Source organism: Cyanistes caeruleus, chromosome 25 (genome assembly GCF_971803275.1).
Source record: "Cyanistes caeruleus chromosome 25, bCyaCae1.hap1.1, whole genome shotgun sequence".
Taxonomy (NCBI): domain Eukaryota; kingdom Metazoa; phylum Chordata; class Aves; order Passeriformes; family Paridae; genus Cyanistes; species Cyanistes caeruleus.
In genome coordinates, this window is record NC_141725.1 from 5,958,427 (window position 1) to 5,979,531 (window position 21,105).

General features: G+C 51.0%; 1 protein-coding gene across 9 annotated transcripts in view; it reads left to right on the forward strand.

The window, feature by feature from the left end:
- Window positions 1-63: 63 nt before the first annotated feature.
- KDM4B (lysine demethylase 4B) overlaps window positions 64-21,105 on the forward strand; it is a 67,784-nt gene continuing 46,742 nt past the window's right edge. For 4 of the 9 annotated variants that reach the window (XM_086862926.1, XM_086862928.1, XM_086862930.1 and 1 more), the window contains exons 1-6: window positions 74-195; window positions 9,196-9,331; window positions 9,395-9,410; window positions 10,399-10,574; window positions 11,500-11,614; window positions 12,879-13,072. In XM_086862926.1, the coding sequence (XP_086719052.1) occupies window positions 10,453-10,574; window positions 11,500-11,614; window positions 12,879-13,072 (431 nt within the window). In that variant the 5' untranslated portion in view covers window positions 74-195; window positions 9,196-9,331; window positions 9,395-9,410; window positions 10,399-10,452. Of the gene's footprint in view, window positions 196-9,195; window positions 9,347-9,394; window positions 9,411-9,441; window positions 9,451-10,398; window positions 10,575-11,499; window positions 11,615-12,878; window positions 13,073-21,105 lie in introns of those variants that run through there. The other 5 variants (XM_086862924.1, XM_086862925.1, XM_086862932.1 and 2 more) reach the window with 5 other exon arrangements.

Genomic DNA, 21,105 nt, shown 5'->3' on the forward strand with positions numbered 1-21,105 from the left:
CGGCGAGCGGCCTCGCCACTGGCTAGACGCGCCGTCCATCCCCGGCGGAGCGGCCAATGGGCGCAAAGGCGGTGCCGCTCGCGACCAATGGGCGCGGCGGGGAGGCGGGCGCAGGTGGTGGCCGCGGGGCGCTGCGCTCGCCTGGGCGCCCCCCCTTCGCTGCGCCCCCCGCGCCGCCGAGGGCCCCGCGCGCAGGTACGGCCGGACCGCGCCCCCGACCCCGGCCCGGGCCCGGCCCGAGCGGGCCCCGCCGCCCCCGCGCCCGGCACCCCGCGCTGCGCCCCCCGCGGGGCGCCGGGCCCGCTCCCACCGCCGCTCCCGGCCCGAGCCCCGTCCCCGCCGCTCCCGGCGCGGCCCCGGCGCTGCCGCTCCCTTCCGGCCCCGCGGCCGCAGCCTCTGCGCCGCCGCTCCCGCGGGCCGGGCCGGGCCCCGCCGCGCTTTGTGTGGGTGGGACCCCCGAGCCCCCCGGGCCGCTCGGGGTGCGCGGGCCGAGGGCGGCCCCGGGTCCCTGGTGCCCCGCAGCCCCCGGGGAATCACCGGCACCGCGGGGCTTTGGGCCACAGGCGTGGGCAAATGGCGATCCCGGGGCTCGGCTCGGGGCCGTGGTTGGGGGCGAGCAGAAGCTGCCGCGGGCTCCGCGGTTCGGTGCGGGCGCTCCGTGCTGGGAGAAGCGGGGGCAGGAGCGTGACACCGGCGAGGGGTTTGACTGTTCCATCTCTGCTTTCCTCCTCCGGAGGCTGCCAAAGTCTGGGCTCGAACCGAAGCTCTTCTCTTCCGGTTTTCTTTCAATCCTTGCGTTACTTGTCGGTGTGTGCGGTGCTGTCGGCATGAGCGGGACCCCGGCGGGGCCGGGAGCTGCAGGGTTGGTCTGTGTGTCCAGGCGCACTTCGGTGACTTCCCCGGGTTCCAGCTGCTCCTGTTTGCAGAATCGTGGAAGATGGATGGGATGTGGTGGAAGGGGAACTCTTCAGAGGGGCTGCAGAGGGGCAGGGGCTGAGCTCTGCTCTGGGACAGCAGCCCAGGAGGGGCTGGAGCTGTGCCAGGGCTTGGGATGGAGCTCAGGGAAAGGATTTCCCCCCGAGGGTGCTGACACTGGATTCCCCCAGGAGCGGCCCCGGCCCTGCCAGAGCTGCAGGAGCTCCCAGGGATGCTCAGGGTGGGATTGCTGGGGGTCTGTGCAGGGCTGGGAGCTGCACTGGATCAGCCCTGGGTCCCTCCCGGTCCAGGGCATTCTGTGATTCATCCCAAGCTGGCTCTTGGCTTTCCTGGAGCTCTTGCTTTGGAGCTGTTTGGGAGCCAGGGGTGTTGCAGAAATGCTGCTGTGGACCCCTGGCCCTGAGGAGTGAAAGTCAGCAGTGAGGTTCATTTTCACCTGGGCTCCCTCTGTGTTTGGCTGAAGCTGCTGCTCTGGGACATCAGATTTTTGTTCTGTAACTCCTCTGGGCTGGGCCAGTGTAAATCTGAGTTACAGCAAGCTTGACCCTCCCAAAACAGTTTCCTTTAAGAAAAAGAGTTAATTTTAAAGAACTCTGTCCGTCTGAAACCTGATAGCATTTCACCCACACCATTGCTTTTTTCCTGGGAACTTTTGCTTTTTTCTCCTCGGTTTCCTTTTCCTGTTTCATTGAAATTCACAGGCAGGGAAACCTTAAGCCTAGAATTGCAAACTTACATTTCAGCAATTGCATCAGGTAACTGTTGGAGCTCTTGGTAATTGCTCTGTGACAGCAAGTTCCCAATTCTTGGGTTTCCCTGTAACAAGAGAAGGAAGTTGGGGCAGGTTGTCCAACTCCTGCAGGGGCTGAAGGAATCCTGAAGGAATCCTAAAGGAATCCTAAAGGAATCCTAAAGGAATCCACGGCTGTTCCTGTCTCATGAGAGGCAGGAGTTCCTCCCATGCAAAGGAGATGTAGGTGGATATAAAGTGATTCCTTGTTCCAGAGCTGATATTCATGGATGAAACATTCTCTGGAGCATCTTTTGACAGGAAAATTCTGTCTAACACTCCGTGGTGGATTGTTCTTTCTCCTTTTTATTCTGATTGGAAAGAGATAATTCCCTTAACTGGTCCAGTGGGACCAGAATATATATGGTCTTATATAAACATTATGTATAAAATATGTAATATATATATATATATATATACAAAAGGACGTAAATATATATATATATATAAATATATATATATAAGATGTATAGGAGTCAGAACACTTTGGTAAAGACCCAAAGCACACAGGTCTCATGTTCCAAGTTTGCCTTTAGGATGAATGTGGGCTATTATAAATAAAACCTCACACACATGAGAAGTTTCACCAGCTTTTGATGGGAAGTCAACAGCAAAATTCACTTTCAGGGAGAGTCCCAGGTATTTCCTGTAGGGAATCCTGGCTGTTGGCCCACGGGAAGTGCTCACCTGTCACCCTGAGCTGTGGGGACAGTGCTGCTCTCACTGGGAACAGTTCTCATCTCAGCTCCTGTCGTGCACCAGAGGAAGGTTTAGCAGATAAAGTGAGAGTTCCACAGCTCTGCAGGTGTTTTGGATCACCCAAAATACAGACAGCTCGAGCTATTTCCATATAAAAGGTCGCAAGAAATCTGATGTGAGTTGGGAAAACCAGTTTGGCCAGCCCTGCTGGAAAGGCATGGGAGCTCTGTGGGCACTTTACATTTATGCAGGGTTATGTTTTATTTCCTCCTGGGATGTCCAGCTGCGCTACAGCAAACAATGTCAGCATCAGGAGGCTCTGATTCACCTTGTGAGTCTAAATCTCATTTTTGAGAGCAGGGAATCCACCTGAGAGCAGAAATAATCATTGTGAGCTGCAGGCTGAGCCACCCAGGCAGCAGGGAGGGAAAGCTCTTGGCAGTCAGGAGAAACTTGGTGTTCCTTAATTAATTCTGGGCAGTCAGGAGGACTCGGGACTGGTGATTTTCCCCGTTCCTGACTCATTCAGTGCTCGGGGTTTGCAGTGCCTGTGCTGCTCCACGTTCCTTCACTGGAGCATCTGTTAATAGCAAAGATGGATGACAGCTAAATATGTCACCACAAGTGAGGGATTTGCTTAATGGGTTTGGATGCCACCGGGATCCTCCGGGGCTGCACAAGGCGCTGCTGGAAATAATTATTTGTCATCTGGTAGAGAATTTAAGAGGGTTTGTCCGTTTGCAGGAGCAGCTGAAATCTTGGGGTACTGCGAAATGTTGGCAGAAATCCTGTCATTTCACCCTGGCTGGGGGATGTTAATGTCTTATCTCTGTGGGATGAGAAAGGTGATTTTCCTTTTTCAGTGTTCTCCACTAAACTGATCGTGGCTTAATAAGATTTCCTCTTTTTAACCTTTGTTCTGGACCAAATGTGTTCTGTCTTGTCACAACTTGGGGGTAGAGTAATTTGCTACCATGGCTTAATTAAGGTACTTATTTTCATTTATATTTTCATTGAGTAAATCACTCTCCTTTATAAATGAAGCAGTTCCTCAGTTGTGTTCTTAATGGATTCCACAGGAGAACACATTTGTATTCTGCTCTTCTGTGGGCTGTACGTGCCTCAATCATGGCAGAAGTGACCAGAAGCTTCATTATTTTTATATTTCTTTGCTGTTTCATAAAGTTCATGAACAAACCACAGTTCCCAGATCCTTAGAGATTACAAGAGGGTCCTTTTGTTCCCAAATCTGTTAGAAACCCTGTTTTTGAATATGGCCCAAGAAGTGAACATTGGAAGTTGGTGGGGGATTAAGGTGATTTCTGAGGTTTTCTGATATTCCTTCACAATTTGGATCCACCCCCAGGGCAGTGAAGAGGCCTTTGGTGAGGTTTTGGTGCAGATAAGAAGTTTTTGTGAAGTTTCCCATGTTTGATCTCGGTTCAGTTGGCAGAAGAAGCTGCTTTGCCTGGGAGGGTGTGTCAGGTTTGGAGCTGCAGCTTCCAGAGGGACCTGGATAAAACAGAGCTGGGAGAGATTCAAATTGTCTCGTTTCTCCTTGAAGCTTTGGGTTTAATTTAGGATTTAGATTGTCACTGCTCAAGCTGCAGGTTTGGCTGAGAGGTGTGGAATGGCTGTGAGCTGAGAGAGGCCTGGGGGGGCTGAGGCTCTGGGGGTACCTGGCCAGGTGAGTTGGGGCTCTGGGGGTACCTGGCCAGGTGAGCTGGGGCTCTGGGGGTACCTGGCCAGGTGAGCTGGGGCTCTGGGGGTACCTGGCCAGGTGAGTTGGGGCTCTGGGGGTACCTGGCCAGGTGAGTCGGGGCTCTGGGGGTACCTGGCCAGGTGAGCTGGGGCTCTGGGGGTACCTGGCCAGGTGAGTTGGGGCTCTGGGGGTACCTGGCCAGGTGAGTTGGGGCTCTGGCTGCGGGGCCATGCCAGGCTGACCCTGCCCCTGCTCTGCAGGACTCCTGGATGTGCTGGCAGCTGGAACTGGGTCAGTGTGTCACACCCAGCCCGGGCACACACCCAGCCCAGGGCTTCCTTCCCCAGGGCCTCAGCCAGCCCCAGCCACTGAGATTTTTGTTATAAAAATCTAAAGGAGCTTAGAGAAGTCGAGCAAATTACTGAGAACTCCAGGCTTTTCGTTCTGGCAGGGCTGTGGAAGGAAAACTGGGAATTTGTCCTTATTAAGGTGTTAATCTGAAGCAGGAATCACCTTTTGGGAAAGCACTGCGCTGGTCGAGGTTCCTGGTTGCTTTGCAAGGTTTCTGATGCCTTTTCCCATAATAGAAGAGATTATGTGGATGCTTATTTGAACACTTGTGGTGCTGCTGCCTTGGATTGAGGTGCCATGGGTTAAAACTTGGAATGCTTGTTTAGATTCAATGGCTCAGCCCACATGAGGTGCCTTTTTTAATGCTTCTTTCTCAAGTTGTTTTTGAAACACTCCTGAAGCCTTGCAGTAAATCCAGTGAAGATAATAAAATGCAGCAGAGGGAACTCGTGCAGGCAGCAAACGGAGGCTCCTGCAGCCCTTGGCCAGGCTGGGCCTCAGCACTGCTTTGAGAATGGATTTGTGAGCTTCAGTTTATCTTGTCTGTTCAGTCAAACTTGAGTTTTTGAGGGTCTGATCTGGATTTAGTCAGAAATAACCATTACATGTTAACTACCTTGCCTCAGGCAATAATAAACTGTTTTAAAGTCATCCAGATTTATTGCTCTTAAATGTAACCACTTTTTCTTTTAAATACTGTTTGTGACTAAATAATTTTGTTGTTAGAGAAATGTGTGAGCAACTGTGCACTTCTACAGCAAAGAGGGTGTTCTGAGGGAAAATTTTATTTTCCCTTAATGAGCTACATATGCTGCTTGATTTTGAGTACAGGAGGATCTGGAATTGCGGAGGAGCCTTGTGGGGTGTAAAATTTAATAGAAAATAACTCAGTTTGTCAAATCCCAGGCACTGTAGATCTCCATCCCTGTGCTGGATGGGATTGTTGTCTCTGTTCCTCCTTCCCAAATATTTCCTCTGTTATGTTTACTTAGCCCTTATGGAGAATATACAAAACTCAAAGCAGTTTGAATGTTAAAAATGTAATGAATATATAAATGTTTGGGGGGGGAAGGTGTTAGTTTAAATCCTCACTGTAATTGTACAGTTGTTTAAAACTGGGCTGAGCAGCAGCAAACTTCAAAGTTTACACTTTGTTTGTCTAAATGTTGGAATCTGACTCTTGGGAAGGAAGGAAAGTTGTCTCAGAGATCCTTACACCACATAACCATTACAGTTGGAATATATATAGCTTTTAGTAGTTTATTTTATACACAGACCTGATGTCTTGTGAGAGTTTGTCTTTGGTTCTGCTCAGAAACCTTGGATGGAGCCTGATCCGTGAGAACTGATGGAAATCAGAGTCATTTGTTGGCTTAGTGAGAAAGGAAGTAGATGGAAATAGAAGAATCTGCCCTCTGTGTTCCAGCCCAGTTCATCAAAAAATGCCATTTCAGATGAACACACGAGGTTTCTGTGAATGTTTGTGCCTTAGGAGTAAAACAATGAGTTAAGAGCAGGTTTGAAGGAGCTGCTCTGGTCACCCCCGGCTCCAGCAGCGGAGAAGGAGCAGCCCTTGGCTGTGCCCAGGGCAGTGCTGGGCCAGCAGTGGGAACAGCTTGGGAACCCCAAACCTTTCCTGCAGGAAGGATTCCCAGTCCTGCCAGGGCTGGAACAAGCTCCAGGCATTCGTCTCACCTGGGGGCTTGGACTTTCTCTCTGCTGTACGAAGGTTTCAGTCAACAGGTGCAGGGTTTCAGTCACAAAAGTGTCTTGGTTCACATCAGTTTTGGAAGGGAAAAGTCTCATGTAAAAGTCACTGAAATTAAGACTCAGTTCTTTGTGTGCACCGGGATCGTCCCTCTGGAGACAAGTTTGAGTGCTTCCTCTCAATGGCTGAAAATGAGGTTTTCATAATATTTCAGGTTGTTTCTCTCTTACAAAGAAACAGAATGTATCCAGCTGAGAAAAATACCTTCACTCTTCTTTTCAGGAGCTAATGGGGGCTGAGCCTGCAGAATCCTCCTCCTCAGCATGGAGAGAAGGGTTTGTTCCCATCTCATCCTCACCCGCACACTGCTGGGCTGGAAGGATTCTGCTCTGGAACCTTCCCCTGCTGCTGGGAGCTCGTTAGGGCACTGCTTAATTGAGGCCATCTCCTGAACACCCGGGATGGAGCTGCAGGTCTGTCCTGTGTGTCCTGGCTGAGTGTCCTGTGTGATCCCAGGACAGAGGAGCCCTGGAGGTGACCCTGACTCCTGGCACTGCCTTCCCAAAGCACACCGCTGCTGCCACGTGGGGAGCACTTGGCAAAGAAATTCTTTCCTCCCCGAGCTTTTCCTGTGGCCTGGCTGTTCCCAGCTCTTGGGGCCAGTGGGGGAAGCTGCCACATCTCACTCAGGTCCTGATTCCCCCTTCCCACCAGCTCTGTGGCTGTTTAATTGTAATAGCTTAATTTGTTTGATTAGCTAAATGTACATTATCTGGGGTAGGTGTTGAAATGTTCTGTAGATGGAACTGCACATGGAAAAATCTTGTGCTTTGCTGTCTCTGGACCAAAGAAATTCAGAGTGCCAGGTGATGCTGCTTGTATTGAGGCAGTAGACCTTTTAATTAATTAATTAAGCTTTGGAGGAAGTAGTTTTATCCTTTAATTAATTGATTAAGCTATGCATGAAGTAGTTTTTGATCTCCCTTCCTTACTGGAGTGTGTATTTTCACTCTTTGCCGAGTTTATTGACTGAAAATTGGAATTTTGTGGGAGAATCTTGAGGCAAAGATGGGATGAAGCTTGGCTTTGACTGTTTGTTTTTCCCCCTGGTTGTGGGTAAAGCTGCAAACGCTGGGCAGGCTCTGTGGAGCAGATGGTGCTGGCAGGGCTCCTCCTCGGGACGGGATTCAGGCTCCTCTCCCGAGCCAGCTCCTTCCCGGATCCTGGTGGGATCCTCGGCCCCTGCCATTTCCAGACCCCGCTCACAAATAGCTCCAGGGTTCCCAGGAGGGCTGGGGCAGAGTTTGGGATGTTTTCTGTCCCTGTCCCACGTCCAGCAGCCCCTTTCCCTGCGGCTCAGCCCGGTTTTCCTGGGATCAGGTACGGAGCAAAGCTCGGGCTCATCCCCAGCTCATCCCAGCTTCCCTCCTTGTGTTCCTGCTAAACATTTGTGGAGGAAAGAGTTCCCACGGGCAGGGATCAACCTGCTGCTTCTCCCCGAGGGCTGACCCTGAAACAGCAATTTTTGTTCTCAAAAGGCAATTTTTGTTCCTTGCTTGGCAAGGGTGGGGATCTCCTTGGGCAGGGCCACCCTGAGGATGGAGGGGTTGCTTAAACAGCCCTTTTGTTTCCAAACTGCAACAATTTCTCTTGGAAATTGGAAGTGTCTTGGGGTGAGAGGGGTGAAATGGTATTTTTCTCCCTCAATTGGTTTTGCTCTGGGATTTCCTGCAATACTGGGATTCATAATTTGATTTTATTCTGGACTGGGTTCTGCATCTCTGGCTTCTGGCTTGGGAAGGGCTTTTCTGACTGTGAAAAGCTGTGATTTTATGCATAAAATTCCTTTAAAGACTCCTTGGGGAAGGATATAAGACTTACAGATCCTTGTTTTGAAACAAATTTGCATAAAAGTTACTGTGTAAAATTCTAATGTTTTCTGGTTTCTTAAATTTCACTCAGAACTGTTCATGTGCCTTTGAAATGGAAAGTTTTACCCAGTTAAAATGAAACCTTGGAGCCCTGGGTGTGGGATCTGTCCCCTGGAGTGTGTGCTGCTGGTTTTATTTCCAGGAGCTGGGAGCTCTGGCTGTCCCTGGGATGGGTTCTGTGCCACGCTCACCCCTTCCAGCACAGATCCAGGAGTGCTCCCTGCTTTAGTTTGTGTTTTCCTAACGCTGCCAGCGCTTCCAGGAGCATCTGCAGTTCTTCTTGGCTGGTCTGAGATCAGTTTAAATGCACAAATGCTTTTCTTGGATGTAAAAGTCTGGCTGGAGCCGTTTCCTGCAGCTCCATCCTCCCGCAGCCCAGCACTGCCATCTGCAGCTGAAACTCCACTAAAACCTTTTATTGCCCTTACAGATTTCCAGCATTACCTTAAAAAAAACATTTAAAAAATTGTGATTTCATCCTGAATAGTTGGAGTATTTGTTCTGGATGTTTTGGAATTGTGCATCTGTATTTCTTGTAAGACTTGCCTGACACTTTATTGTATTTATGAACATTGCAAATACAAAAACATAATGAAGCTACGTTAAAAAAAAACCCTTAATTTTATAATTTTTAATGTAGTCTAGCACATGAAAAAAAGAACCCAAACTGGGTAAAGCTGTTTGGTTTGAACTTAAGCAGAAAATGGAGCATTCTGGTGGAAAACTTGCAGGGTGGCAGGTTGTACACACTGACAATGCTGAAGGTGGTGAGAAGTTGTTATTTTTGTGGCACCATCCTGATGAGGCACCACTTTCTGTGGTGACCTGGGGGGGATGTTAAGCCCGTGCTCTATATTTAGCCCCTGTCTGAGCTCTCGGGTGATCCTGGTGTCAGGAGTTCCTGACTAAGTGGATTTTTGGTTGGAAGCTCCTCATACCCATGTTAGAGGGTATTTCCTACAAACAAAAATGAAAAATCTCTCCAGGCTCTCTGTGGAACTCATTAGAGCTGGGAGTTAAAAGCAAGATTTTAACCAGTATCTTTTTCTGCCCCTTTCCTTGCTGTGTCCCCTCTCAGGACTGGAACTATGGGGTCGGAAAACCCGAGCCCGCAGAACCCTGGCTGCAAGATCATGACCTTCCGTCCCTCCCTGGAGGAGTTCCGCGATTTCGGGAGGTTCATCGCCTACATGGAGTCCCAGGGAGCCCACAGGGCTGGGCTGGCCAAGGTGGGGCTGGGCTGGCCAAGGTGGGGCTGGGCAGGGCAGGGGGGACAGGGCCGGGCTGGCCAAGGTGGGGCTGGGCTGGCCAAGGTGGGGCTGGGCTGGCCAAGGTGGGGCTGGGCTGGGCAGGGATGGACAGGGCAGGGATGGACATCGCAGGGATGGACAGGGTGAGGGGCTGCTCAGGGTGAGGGGCTGCTCAGGGTGAGGGGCTGGCACAGCTGAGGGGCTGCTGGTGGGGTGGAGCTGCCTTCTGAGCCCTTTGTGTTCAGGAGTTGAGCTGGTTTGGTTATGGAGAGAGGGAAGGAGAGGAGCTGCAGAGCTTTTGTAGAGCCATGGAATGTCCTGAGTTGGGAGGGACCCAGGGATGATCCAGTGCAGCCCCTGGGCCTGCACAGACGCCCCAACAATCCCTGGGAGCTCCTGCAGCTCTGGCAGCCTCGGGGCCAGGACCATTCCCTGGGGAGCCTGGGCAGTGCCAGCACCTCTGGTTATGAGAACTTCTCATGTGAAGCTTCTGGATTCCAGTACCTGACACAGAACTGCTTGGAGAACTCCAGGACTGAGTGATTAGAAAGGGAGTTTCTGTGGCTGTGTCACCACAGGCTGATGAGATCATTTGTTCTGACAGGGACTTGTTAGGAGTGGTATTTAGCTGGCCTTAATAAAGCACAGTGGAGGAATAAAGCTGTTAGGCATGAAATAATTCTTATTTCTTCTAAAACATAGGTCAATTACTGGGTTTATTGCTGCTCTAAAGAGAGCTGGCTATTGATGAAGAGCTCTCCGTGGAATGTTTCCTTGTCCACTCAAGTGTACAAGCAATTACCTTCCAGGACTCTGCTAGGGAGATTATTTTAATAAAGCTTGTTGGTGACTTCCAGATGTCGTAAAGAAATTACTTTACTTGTAGGCTTAACTCGAGCATTCCAGGCCAGCTCTGTGTCCCCTGCAGCTGCAGTTCAGAGCCCTGGAAGGGAAGGGGAGCCCATCCTGCAGCCCAAACCCCACAGCTCCAGTGTGTAATGATTCCACAGCTGCTGTGCTCCCCGTTGCAGGTGATCCCCCCCAAGGAGTGGAAGCCGCGGCGGACGTACGATGACATCGATGACATGGTGATCCCAGCCCCCATCCAGCAGGTGGTCACGGGCCAGTCGGGGCTCTTCACCCAGTACAACATCCAGAAGAAGCCCATGACCGTGGGCGAGTACCGGCGCCTGGCCAACAGCGAGAAGTGCGTGCCTGGGGGGCTTCCAGCTGGGGAGGGGCTCCTGGGGGCTTTTCCTTCCAGAAACTCGCTCACTAGGAGATGCAGCCATGGGAAATGTGAAGCATTCTGGGGGAAACTGCTTCTCCTTGAGTCTCAAACAAGTTTGTAGCTTGGTGGGTTTTGGTGTGTCTCAGATCTTTTTCTGGGAGTTGGGGTAGAGCTTGCCCCAGGTCAGTATTTGGATGAGAATGGTCCTGAAAAGAATGGCTTGGGACCAAGAAAGGATCTCTTGGCTGTTCTGGAAACCCAAACACCTTGGAGAGCCTGGGCTGATACTGGTGACACGGGTGTCTTTCAGAGGGCCTGGGGGCTGTGCGGGGCACCGGGGTCAGCTGGGCTGTGCCACCCACAGTTCCATCCTGTTTCCAGAGTCTGGAGTTTCCCAGAGTTCTGGAGGACCCTGGCTTTTTATCAGTACTGAGTTTATGCAGTCCTGGCTTCAAGCTGAAGGAGGGTGGATTTAGATGGGATATTGGGAAGGAATTCCTCCCTGGGAGGGGGGCAGGCCCTGGCACAGGTGCCCAGAGCAGCTGGGGCTGCCCCTGGATCCCTGGCAGTGCCCAAGGCCAGGCTGGGCACTGGGGCTGGAGCGCCTGGGACAGTGGCAGTGTCCCTGCCATGGCTGGGGTGGCACTGGGTGGGCTTTTAGGTCCCTTCCAAGCCAAACCATTCCAGGATAATCATCTTTGGAGCTTTTCTGGCCCCTGAGAGCTGCAGCTGCCCCCAGCTCCCTGTGGGATGGGGACGTGGTGCAGCACAGCCTGACCCGAGAGGGTTTGTGCAGGGCTGGAGGGGGCAGCAGGTTCTGTGAGCTGGAGGTGAAGTGCACCCTCAGCACCTGCTGTGCTGCTGCTGTCAGGACCCCTGACATCCCTGTGTTCCCTGGCAGGTACTGCACCCCTCGGCACCAGGACTTTGAGGACCTGGAGCGCAAGTACTGGAAGAACCTCACCTTTGTGTCTCCCATTTATGGGGCTGACATCAGTGGCTCCCTGTATGATGCAGTAAGTGCAGTGCTTCTCCTTTATTCCTATCAGACATGGACACTGACCTCCTTATTGCACTTTCCTCATTAAGGAACACTAATTCACAATCTCACTGATGTAGCCACCCTAAAAAACCCCAATACCTTTGGTTTTTTCCCCTCATTACAAAAGTGGGACTAAACTTCCCCTGAGATTCAGGACAATAGTCAGTGGAAGCTGTGAAAAGCTGGCTTTTAGTAGAAAAATGAGGAAAAGTGTGATTTAAACAAATTCTTACGCAGAATTCTTATTCTGTGGCAAAAAAATTTCTATACCTTGGGTTTTGTTTCTTTTTTAAGGGAATAAAATGGAGATTTCTGCTGAAGCTCCTTAGAAAGCCAGAAAAAATGAGCATTTCAAGGAAATGGCGCTTCATCAAAAATAGTTCTGATTCTTAACATATATAAATTATTTGCATTTGGATTTTAAATTATTTGCATTTGGGTGTTTTCTCTGTAGGCAGCTCCATTAGGATACAATGCACCTGCACACTGAATTATTTTACAATTCAAATTGTTTAAGCTTTTCCATGGTGAAATTTTCCAGGTGAAATTTCATCCTCTGCTTCAAGTAATTCTGTAATGATAAAGGTTTCTCTGTTCTTACTCTTTTTAGCCAGATAACTTACATCTCTTCCTCTGTAGTTTCCTTTTGAGTGGAAGGTGGCCTTTTTTGGAATACTGTCTGATTATGTGTGAATGTAGAGTGTCTTTTATTATCAGTATGGTTTAATATGGGATTAATTGGAATGAGCAGAGATAAGAGGTGCTGAGAGCCGTGGACATGGCAGGGGTGCAGAGGATTTGGTGCTTGGCTGGGAGTGTCACATCCTTTCCCTGCTGTGGTCAGGGTGGGACTCGGCCAGGCACAGACACAGCTGTTCTCCAGATGTTCTCCCTGTTCCTCCCTGGAGCACTGAGCTGAGGTAGAAGGTTCTGCCCCTTTGGCCACACTGAGGTGTTTCTGGTCAGGGGAAGAACATCTGAGAGGAGTGTGTTTTACCCTGAGTTCATGCTCTGTTCCTTACCAGAATAGTTAATCAATGCTGGGGTGTTGCAAGAGCCTCTTCAGAGTTCTGGAGCTCCCTCCTGCCTGTGGAGCCTTTGAGAGGAGCAAATAAACCTTCCTGGGAGCTGAGGGTGTCCAGTCAGTGAGGGAACTCTGTTATCCACACCCTGGGGCCCTGGGAGGGAGCTGACTGCTCCTGACATTGCCAGCACAAACCGTTTCTGCTGGATTCCAGGACGTGGACGAGTGGAACATTGGCAATCTGAACACCCTCCTGGACATGGTGGAACACGAGTGTGGCATCATCATCGAGGGTGTGAACACTCCCTACCTCTACTTCGGCATGTGGAAGACAACTTTTGCTTGGCACACAGAGGACATGGATCTCTACAGCATCAACTATTTGCATTTTGGGGAGCCCAAATCCTGGTAAGTGAGGGCTCTTGGGCACCACTAAAATATCCTTTCCCCAGCTCTACCAAATTCCATCAGGTTTACTAATCTCTCAATTCCCATTTTTTCTCTCCTCTTCCCTCCTACTCTGCATTTAAAAGCAATTTCACTTTCTTTCATGCTGGCTTGCTCAGAGGCCTAATTCCTGACTTTCAGCAGGATTAGGGAGACTTGTTGACATCACGATTAAAACCAGATTTCAACACTTGGGGGTTTTTGCAAACTAATGCACAGGAGAGCAAATGGGGATGGGAATGTGTGGATGCTTGAGAGGCACTGTAATAGTGAAACACTGTTGTTCTTGCACTGTGCTCTAGGCAGGAAACATCTGTTACTTTCAAATTTCCATGATTTAAATACATAAATACGTTCACAGCTCCAGGGACAAGTTCAGTGAAAAGGTTACTTTTCCATGGTCATTTTCTGGCATGGTGGTAAAGCATTTTTCAACTCTGTTGATGCATAGACTGGCTGGAAGTAACTCTCCACAAAAGCAGTAGATAGTTAAAGATGAAATAAAGAATGTAGGAAGTCTGGAATGAATTACCAAGAGCCAATATGCTTCTTTTTTAAGCAATTTAAAAGCATAAGTGCAGAGACTCAGCAACCCAGGGGAGCTTTGCCGAGGATTTTGATGTGACTAATAAATATTGACATTTGCGTGCAAATTGGAGCAGAAATGTCACAGGGAGGCTGTGCTGTCACCATGGCCTGGCAGTGGCAGACGGGATCCTCCCTCCTCGCAGGGCTGTGGCTCCCTGGGGGCTCCGAGAGGCTCCGGTGCTGGTGCCTGTGGCACATGAAAGCCCCCAGGAGCCAGGAGGCTGTAAATGGATGGCTCCAGTGCTCTTTTCCAGTCCTGGAAAGGGGTGGAGGGAGGGGCTGCCTGTGGAACATGAATGGGAATTTTAAAAACCTTTCCAACATGTCATGGAATCTGTTTCCCAACCTTCCTGATGCTTGGGCTCACTGGCTGAGGCAGATGCACGAGGATTCCCTTGTGATACCTCTGTAAAACAAGGTTGAGCTTCAGAAATGTATTTCTGGCTTGGCTGGGATGTGACTGATCTTCCCCCTGGGAGTGCTGACAGCCCCAGGGCTGCCAGGAGCGTTTGGACACTGCTCTGGGACAGGGTGGGGTTGTTGGGGTGTCCTGGGCTGATGATCCTGTGCATTTGCAGCTCAGTATTCCATGGTTCAGTTTGGATCCTGTCAGTTTTTCCTCCAGAATCCCTTCATTCCAACCCATTTTCCTGGTCCCATGTCCAGCAGATGGTGCCACAGCCCGTGGGAAGCTCCTCATCCCCTTTGCTCAGAGAGCTCAGGGAGCCCAGCACAGCCCAGCAGGAGCTCAGAGACCCCAGCACAGCCCAGCAGGAGCTCAGAGACCCCAGCACAGCCCAGCAGGAGCTCAGAGACCCCAGCACAGCCCAGCAGGAGCTCAGGGAGCCCAGCACAGCCCAGCAGGAGCTCAGAGACCCCAGCACAGCCCAGCAGGAGCTCAGGGAGCCCAGCACAGCCCAGCAGGAGCTCAGAGACCCCAGCACAGTCCAGCAGGAGCTCAGAGACCCCAGCACAGCCCAGCAGGAGCTCAGGGACCCCAGCACAGCCCAGCAGGAGCTCAGGGACCCCAGCACAGCCCAGCAGGAGCTCAGAGACCCCAGCACAGCCCAGCAGGAGCTCAGAGACCCCAGCACAGTCCAGCAGGAGCTCAGAGACCCCAGCACAGCCCAGCAGGAGCTCAGGGACCCCAGCACAGCCCAGCAGGAGCTCAGGGACCCCAGCACAGCCCAGCAGGAGCTCAGAGACCCCAGCACAGCCCAGCAGGAGCTCAGAGACCCCAGCACAGTCCAGCAGGAGCTCAGAGACCCCAGCACAGCCCAGCAGGAGCTCAGGGACCCCAGCACAGCCCAGCAGGAGCTCAGGGACCCCAGCACAGCCCAGCAGGAGCTCAGAGACCCCAGCACAGCCCAGCAGGAGCTCAGAGACCCCAGCACAGCCCAGCAGGAGCTCACAGACCCCAGCACAGCCCAGCAGGAGCTCAGAGACCCCAGCACAGCCCAGCAGGAGCTCAGGGACCCCAGCACAGCCCAGCAGGAGCTCAGAGACCCCAGCACAGCCCAGCAGGACTGGGATGCTCCAGGAGGGGTGGGAGCAGCTGGCCTGAGGTTTGGGTGGGGTTGTGCCAGCCTTTCTCCAGCCACCCTGTGTTGTGAGAGTCACTGCCCAGCTGGGGGAAAATGAGGGTTTTGAAGACAGGCCGTGTTTGGAGCAGAAGCTTGTCCTTTTCAGTGGAGGTTCCATAGGTAGGTGGCAGTGTGTGACACAGAATGGGATGGGCTGTGACAGGATGGCACTGCTGCTTTGGCAGCGCCTCCCTGCTCTTCCCTTGAGCCTCAGGCAGGAGTTTGCCACTTCCCAAGCCACTCCTTCCTGGTTCTGCACTGTGGCAGCTCCTCTTAAGGAGTTCTCAGGTCTCCTCTGAACAAGCCTTGGCTGCAGACAGTAAATGTGAATCCTCTGGAGCAGGTCTGGAGCTCTGCAGGTACCCGAGCTGTTCTGGGAGTGACTGCAGGCAGCACAGGGCTCAGCTGGGGGAGCTCTTGGACTGCACTGCTGCAATTCCAGTGCTGCAGCCTGCCTTCGCTCAGGGATGGCTGAAATGTTCACTCTGCTTTGCTGGCACCACCTCTGTGGAAATTTCCCAGCTTCCTTCATCCTTTTTATAGACTCCGTGGCTCTGACAGTGATCATCTTGGAAGCACCTCAGGGAATAGCAGGAGTGTGGAGAGTTACAAAGTCTACCAGTTTGGGGTTGAGCTCTAAAATAAGAGGCAGAGTTATTGTTTGGCTGTCAGAGATATTTATTCAGTGGAACCAAGGACTCTGTATATTGGTAGTATCTGCTTCAAAATTGCCTGTTAAAAACCGTAACTCTTTCTTTGTGTCTCACATAAATTATCTTGGGATGCTTCTCTCCAGGCTGTGGGAAGGGTGAGGAGCCAGCAGCCCTGCTGCCTTCTGAGGGGAGGGGAGAAAGGAGCTGCTTCGCTCACAAAGCTCACTGATTGGGTTTTAGGAAAAATCTGTGTTTATTTCACAGGATCCCAGCATTATTTGGGTTGGGAGGGACCTCTGGAGACTCCCCAGTCCAAGGTGGGGTCACCTGCAGCAGGTGACTCGGGAAGGTGTCCCGGTGGGTTTGGGATGTCTCCAGAGAGGGAAACTCCATGGGCAGCTGTCCCAGAGCTCCGCCAGCCTCCGTGGAAAGAAATTCTTCCTCAGGTTGGGGTGGGACACCATCCTCTGACAGCCCCTGCGGATGCTGGTGTGGATTGGTGGGATCCTCTCTCAGTTTTCCCTGAGGCCCTGGGCTGGCCTCACCCCATTCCAGGGGGATTTTCCCTCTGGCTGTGCTGTTCCCAGGCACAAGCTCTGCTCCTCACCCTGTTCTCACCCCGTGGCTGTTCCCAGCTGCAAGGTCAGTCTGACAGGCTGAGGAGGAAGCCTGGGAGCTGTGGGCACGTCCTGCAGCACCCCTGGAACTGGGAGCAGTTGTGTAACCTCGTGTGAGGCCCCTCAGGCAGGGAGCTGCCAGATCCAGCCTTGCACTTGCTTTTTTTCTCAAATTACAGTAAAATGTCCCTCTCGCGTTAGGAATTTAATTGCCACCTTTTCATAGCCTCAAACTTCTGAAAAAACCCAAAATGTATTTAATTCTGCAGCCCCATATTAAACCTCTCGTGGTAGGAATTTTTGCTGTATCAATTATACATATTATGTATAATTACCTCATACACTCCTGTGTGAGATCTAAAATTGAGCATATTGTCAAACGGTGCAAGCAGAAACTGATTTTATAATGACAGAAGCAACAAAGCTGAGTGCCAGGCCTCATTCTTCATGGTTATTATGGCATTTTATTGAGGAATGGATGTGGCTCAGCCTTTGAAATTCCAAAGGAATATTTTTAGATGCTGAGGTGCTCCTCCAGCATTTCCTTTTATCTCCATAAAGATGTGCAATCCCTACCTGGAGGCTTCCTGGGGTGGGGCAGTGCTGCAGGAAACCTTGAGCCTCAGTATTGTGAATTTGCCAGATGCACTTTAGGAGTGTAACATCTTTTTTTGTCAAGTGACTTGCCTGGGTAATAAAGTTATTTGGTGATAAAGTTATTTTCCGTGGATATTTCGTGAGCGATCTTGCTGTACAGCAACAGTATTTAATTTACCCTCTCTGAGTGCTGCTGGGATGTTACACTCTTCCTTCTCTCAGAAACCGCAGGTGTTAAACCAGACTGACACTGAGGAAGGTAATTGATTTTTATAAAATGTCCCTTTTCCCTTATCATGATGGATGTTTAATCCCCTTTAATTAAAACAGGGAGCCAGCTTTAGCTTTTAAGTTATATCATCTCCTCTCCAAAACACTCCCTCGCTGGAAGTGGATCATGCCTAATCTGTTTGACTTTGATATCACAAAGTACACTTTATGCCAGAACAGCAGTTTATGTGGAATTAAGGACAAATTACCAAAGGAACTTTAAAATAATATGATTAGTTGGAAGCACTGGTCACAGATACAATTACATTCTAGAAACACTTCTGGAATTCTGTCTTGTGGAAGTCTGAGGACTGCAAACCTGAGAGTCCATGGAGTTACCCCAAACCTTTGTTGGTTAAAATATTTTCGAATTTCTGCTTTCTTCCCTCCAGGTGCCCCAGTGAGGCTCCCTGGGTGGGGCAAGTGCAGTGGAGCAGAGGGAAGGAGGGCAAATCCTGCTTGTGGCTGTCCTGCAGCCCTGGCGTGCCCAAGGCCACCAGGTGTCCCTGCCCATGGCAGGGGTGGCTCTGGCTGGGATTTGAGGTCCCTTCCAAGCTCGTTGTTTTCCTGTCACACCTGCAGCTCTGCAGTATCTGGTGGTGCTGCTGTCAGCAGGGACAGCTCACCTTTCCTGGCAGGCCTGTGAGGGGGAGATTGAAGCCAAGGAGCTCCCTTGGGAGGGCATTCCCAAAGGATCCTCGCTGGCCTTGGCCAGGAGCTCCTCCAGGAGCAGCAGCACATCTGAAGGGCTGAGGATCCTCACTCTTGTCTGCAGGAACTGCAGCTTTCTTTGCTCAACCCTTGTCCTCTCCTCCCCTCAGGACAGAGACGTTAATCCCTGGAAAACTGCCTTGGAGGGGGAAAATGACCTAATACAGTCACGGAGCTTAACTCTCCCAGCTTCTCTGCTCATTTTCCGTGCAGGATGCTGCCCCTCTCCGCCTCTCCCCGTGAGGCTCTGCTCTGTCCCCCTGCTTTAACACCCCCAGATGTTGTAACCCCACTGCAAGCAGCTGCTTTGCTGTTTGGTACAGAACTGTGTGGCTGCATTGACCCTTCATCCTTTATTGCCTCCTGCCACTCCCTCCTCTCAGGGGCACTGCAGGGATCAGATGGCACTGCAAGTGTTGGTTTTTGGGGTCTCAGTAGCCCTGGCACCCTGGAGATCCTCAGATTCCTTAGGCTGCATTAGCTGGAATCACAGCTGAGATTTGCCCTTGAGGGAGCTGATGCTCCACACTGAGAATTTTAATTTTTCTGAATTTTGCTTTTCCTGTTTCTTGGTGTTAGGGAATTCAGGAGAAGATTCTGCAGCCTTTCCTCCCTCAATCCCCAGGGTCTGCATCATCTTCCATGGGAAGTGTGTGAGGTGTCCTTGCTCCTGAAAGTGTTCCAGGCCTGGCAGCAGAGGTCTGGAGGCTTTTTGGGTGGAGTGGGGAGAAAGGAGAAGCAGGGAAGGCCATTTGGCTGTGATGGCAGCTCCTCACAGCTCCCAGATTTCCTTCCTGCCTCTGCTGTCCCATGTAATCTCTTTTACAGCTCTGCAGTTTTGGATGGAGAAAGAGCAGAATTTATGGCGATGGTTGATTTATAGATTAACTGCAACACCATTTGCTCTCAGGCAGATTTGGCAGAGCAAGACCCTTTTCTGTTGATAAAAGGGAGAGAGAAAGGAACAGGGATATTCATTAAAAGGGATAAAAGGAAAGTGAGATAAAGTATGGCCAGGCAGAACAGCTTTTCACTCTCCTGACTCTTCTAAAATGAAGGTGAAATCTGCTTTGGAATGGGCTTTCTGCACTGAGAATCCGTGTGCACGTGGGTTTGCTGGGAGGTGTGTGGATGCTGGGCTGTGTTGGGATGCAGAGCTGTATCCCCCTGTAATTCCCTGATAACTGAGAGCAGCGAGTCATTAACAGCCCTGCAGTCATTAGTTAATCAGCACAAACCACTACCCAGCTCCCCAGCCCTTCTTCCTGGAGCTGGGGGAGAGGGATGAGGGGATGGTGCTCACTGCTGCTTTGCTTTCAGAATCCATGGGCTCAGCACGTGGTCCTGAACGAGCTCTGGCTTGGATAATCTTCCCAATCAGGTGCTGCAATTGGAATAGTGGAGATTTCTCTTTTTAATAGACAGGGGTTTCTGTGGTCTTTCATTAGGCTGTTGTAGACAGATTATGAAAAGGTCATTTTTCTGCTGCAGAGGAGGCACAGAATTTGGGGAGTTAGGACTCAAGTATTGCCTTTCCTCATTCACTCTCATCTAACTGAGAGAAAATACCATGAAGGTCAAAGCAGAGCCTGGGATTGATGGAATCAGCTGTGGGACTTGTGTGAGGAGGGACAGATGGATTGGTCTCAGCCACAGCCCCCCTTTCACAGCTCCGTGCTGTGTTTGTGCTTCCCCCCTAGAGCCCTCTCTGGTTTTTATTCTCACCCAAACCCACTGCAGAAGGCATGGAATTATTTTGTGCTTTGCTGCCATTTCAGTTTCAGTCTGTGCATTTTATGTCTGTCTTTACTGAGCCTGTTGCACTGGTTGAAATCAGAGATCTCCGAGGCTGAGGTTCACCTGTGAGCTGCTGTACCTGACCAGGCAAAGAGGAGACCCTTCCCACCTGTGCCTCCTCTTGGCACCTTCCAGAAGGATGCTGGCAGGAGGAGGTGCTGAGCTGGGGTCACCCCCGTTTCCACAGCAGCATCTGGGCTGGCTCCTGCCCTGGTCCCTCCAGCCCAGGAGCCCCAGCTGGGCTGACAGAAGCAGCTCTTGCTCCAGCCCATCCCTGCCTTCTGAAAGTGTCTGCTCAGAGCTCAGGCCTGCTTTGAAATGAAGATCTATGGAAGTCTGACAGGATCACAGATTGGTTTAATAACAGAGGCTTTTGGGCAGAGCACTGAGACTGGAGGGGAGGGAGATGTGCTTCCATGCTCCATCTCACTCCTTCAGCCTGATCTGACTCGGCCCCCTGGGACAATGAGCTTGCAAATTCCAGCTTGGCATAGAGCTGGCAGCAGGGCTGGGGGAGGCCAGAGGAAGCAGGAGTGGTGCTGCAGAGCTTTGTCTTTATTCACATTTTGTTAACACGTTGGCAGAAATCAGCGGGGAGGTTTTTTTTTTCTTTACTCAGCAGAGAAAATTGTCGAGGGGTGATGCCAAGTGCAGCACAAGTGAGGTTTAAAATAAGAGGAGCCCGTAGTAATGACAGCACTTAAACAGCACTGGTGCTGTCTGAGAGCTGTGCACTCGTTAACCCCTTAATGCTCCAAGGAATAAATGTGCTGGCTTTGCATCCCCTTCGTTTCCAATGCCCCATCAGCCACACAGAGGGGATCAAACAGAAGAAATAAAGGAAACTTTACAAACTGTGTCAGTGATCTTTATCAAATCTCAGCTACAACACTTGTGGCTTTGATGCTGACAAGAACACAGCTCTCACTTCAAAGCAGCTGTAGTTGGGAACGCTGCAGTTTGATGGATGGGGAGCATTAAACCTTTGGAATGCTGGATTTTTTTCTCCTCAGAAAAGAAAAGTGTGTGTGTAGAGGCATTGCACCTCTAGCACAAGGGGTTTCCTAGTCTAAGAATATCTTTCATTACTCATGAGCAAATTTCTTTTGTTCTGCTGTAGGCAATTATCCGTGTTTTTCTCAGGAATACGTGTTGCTGTGCCCGGTGAGGGAGGCAGC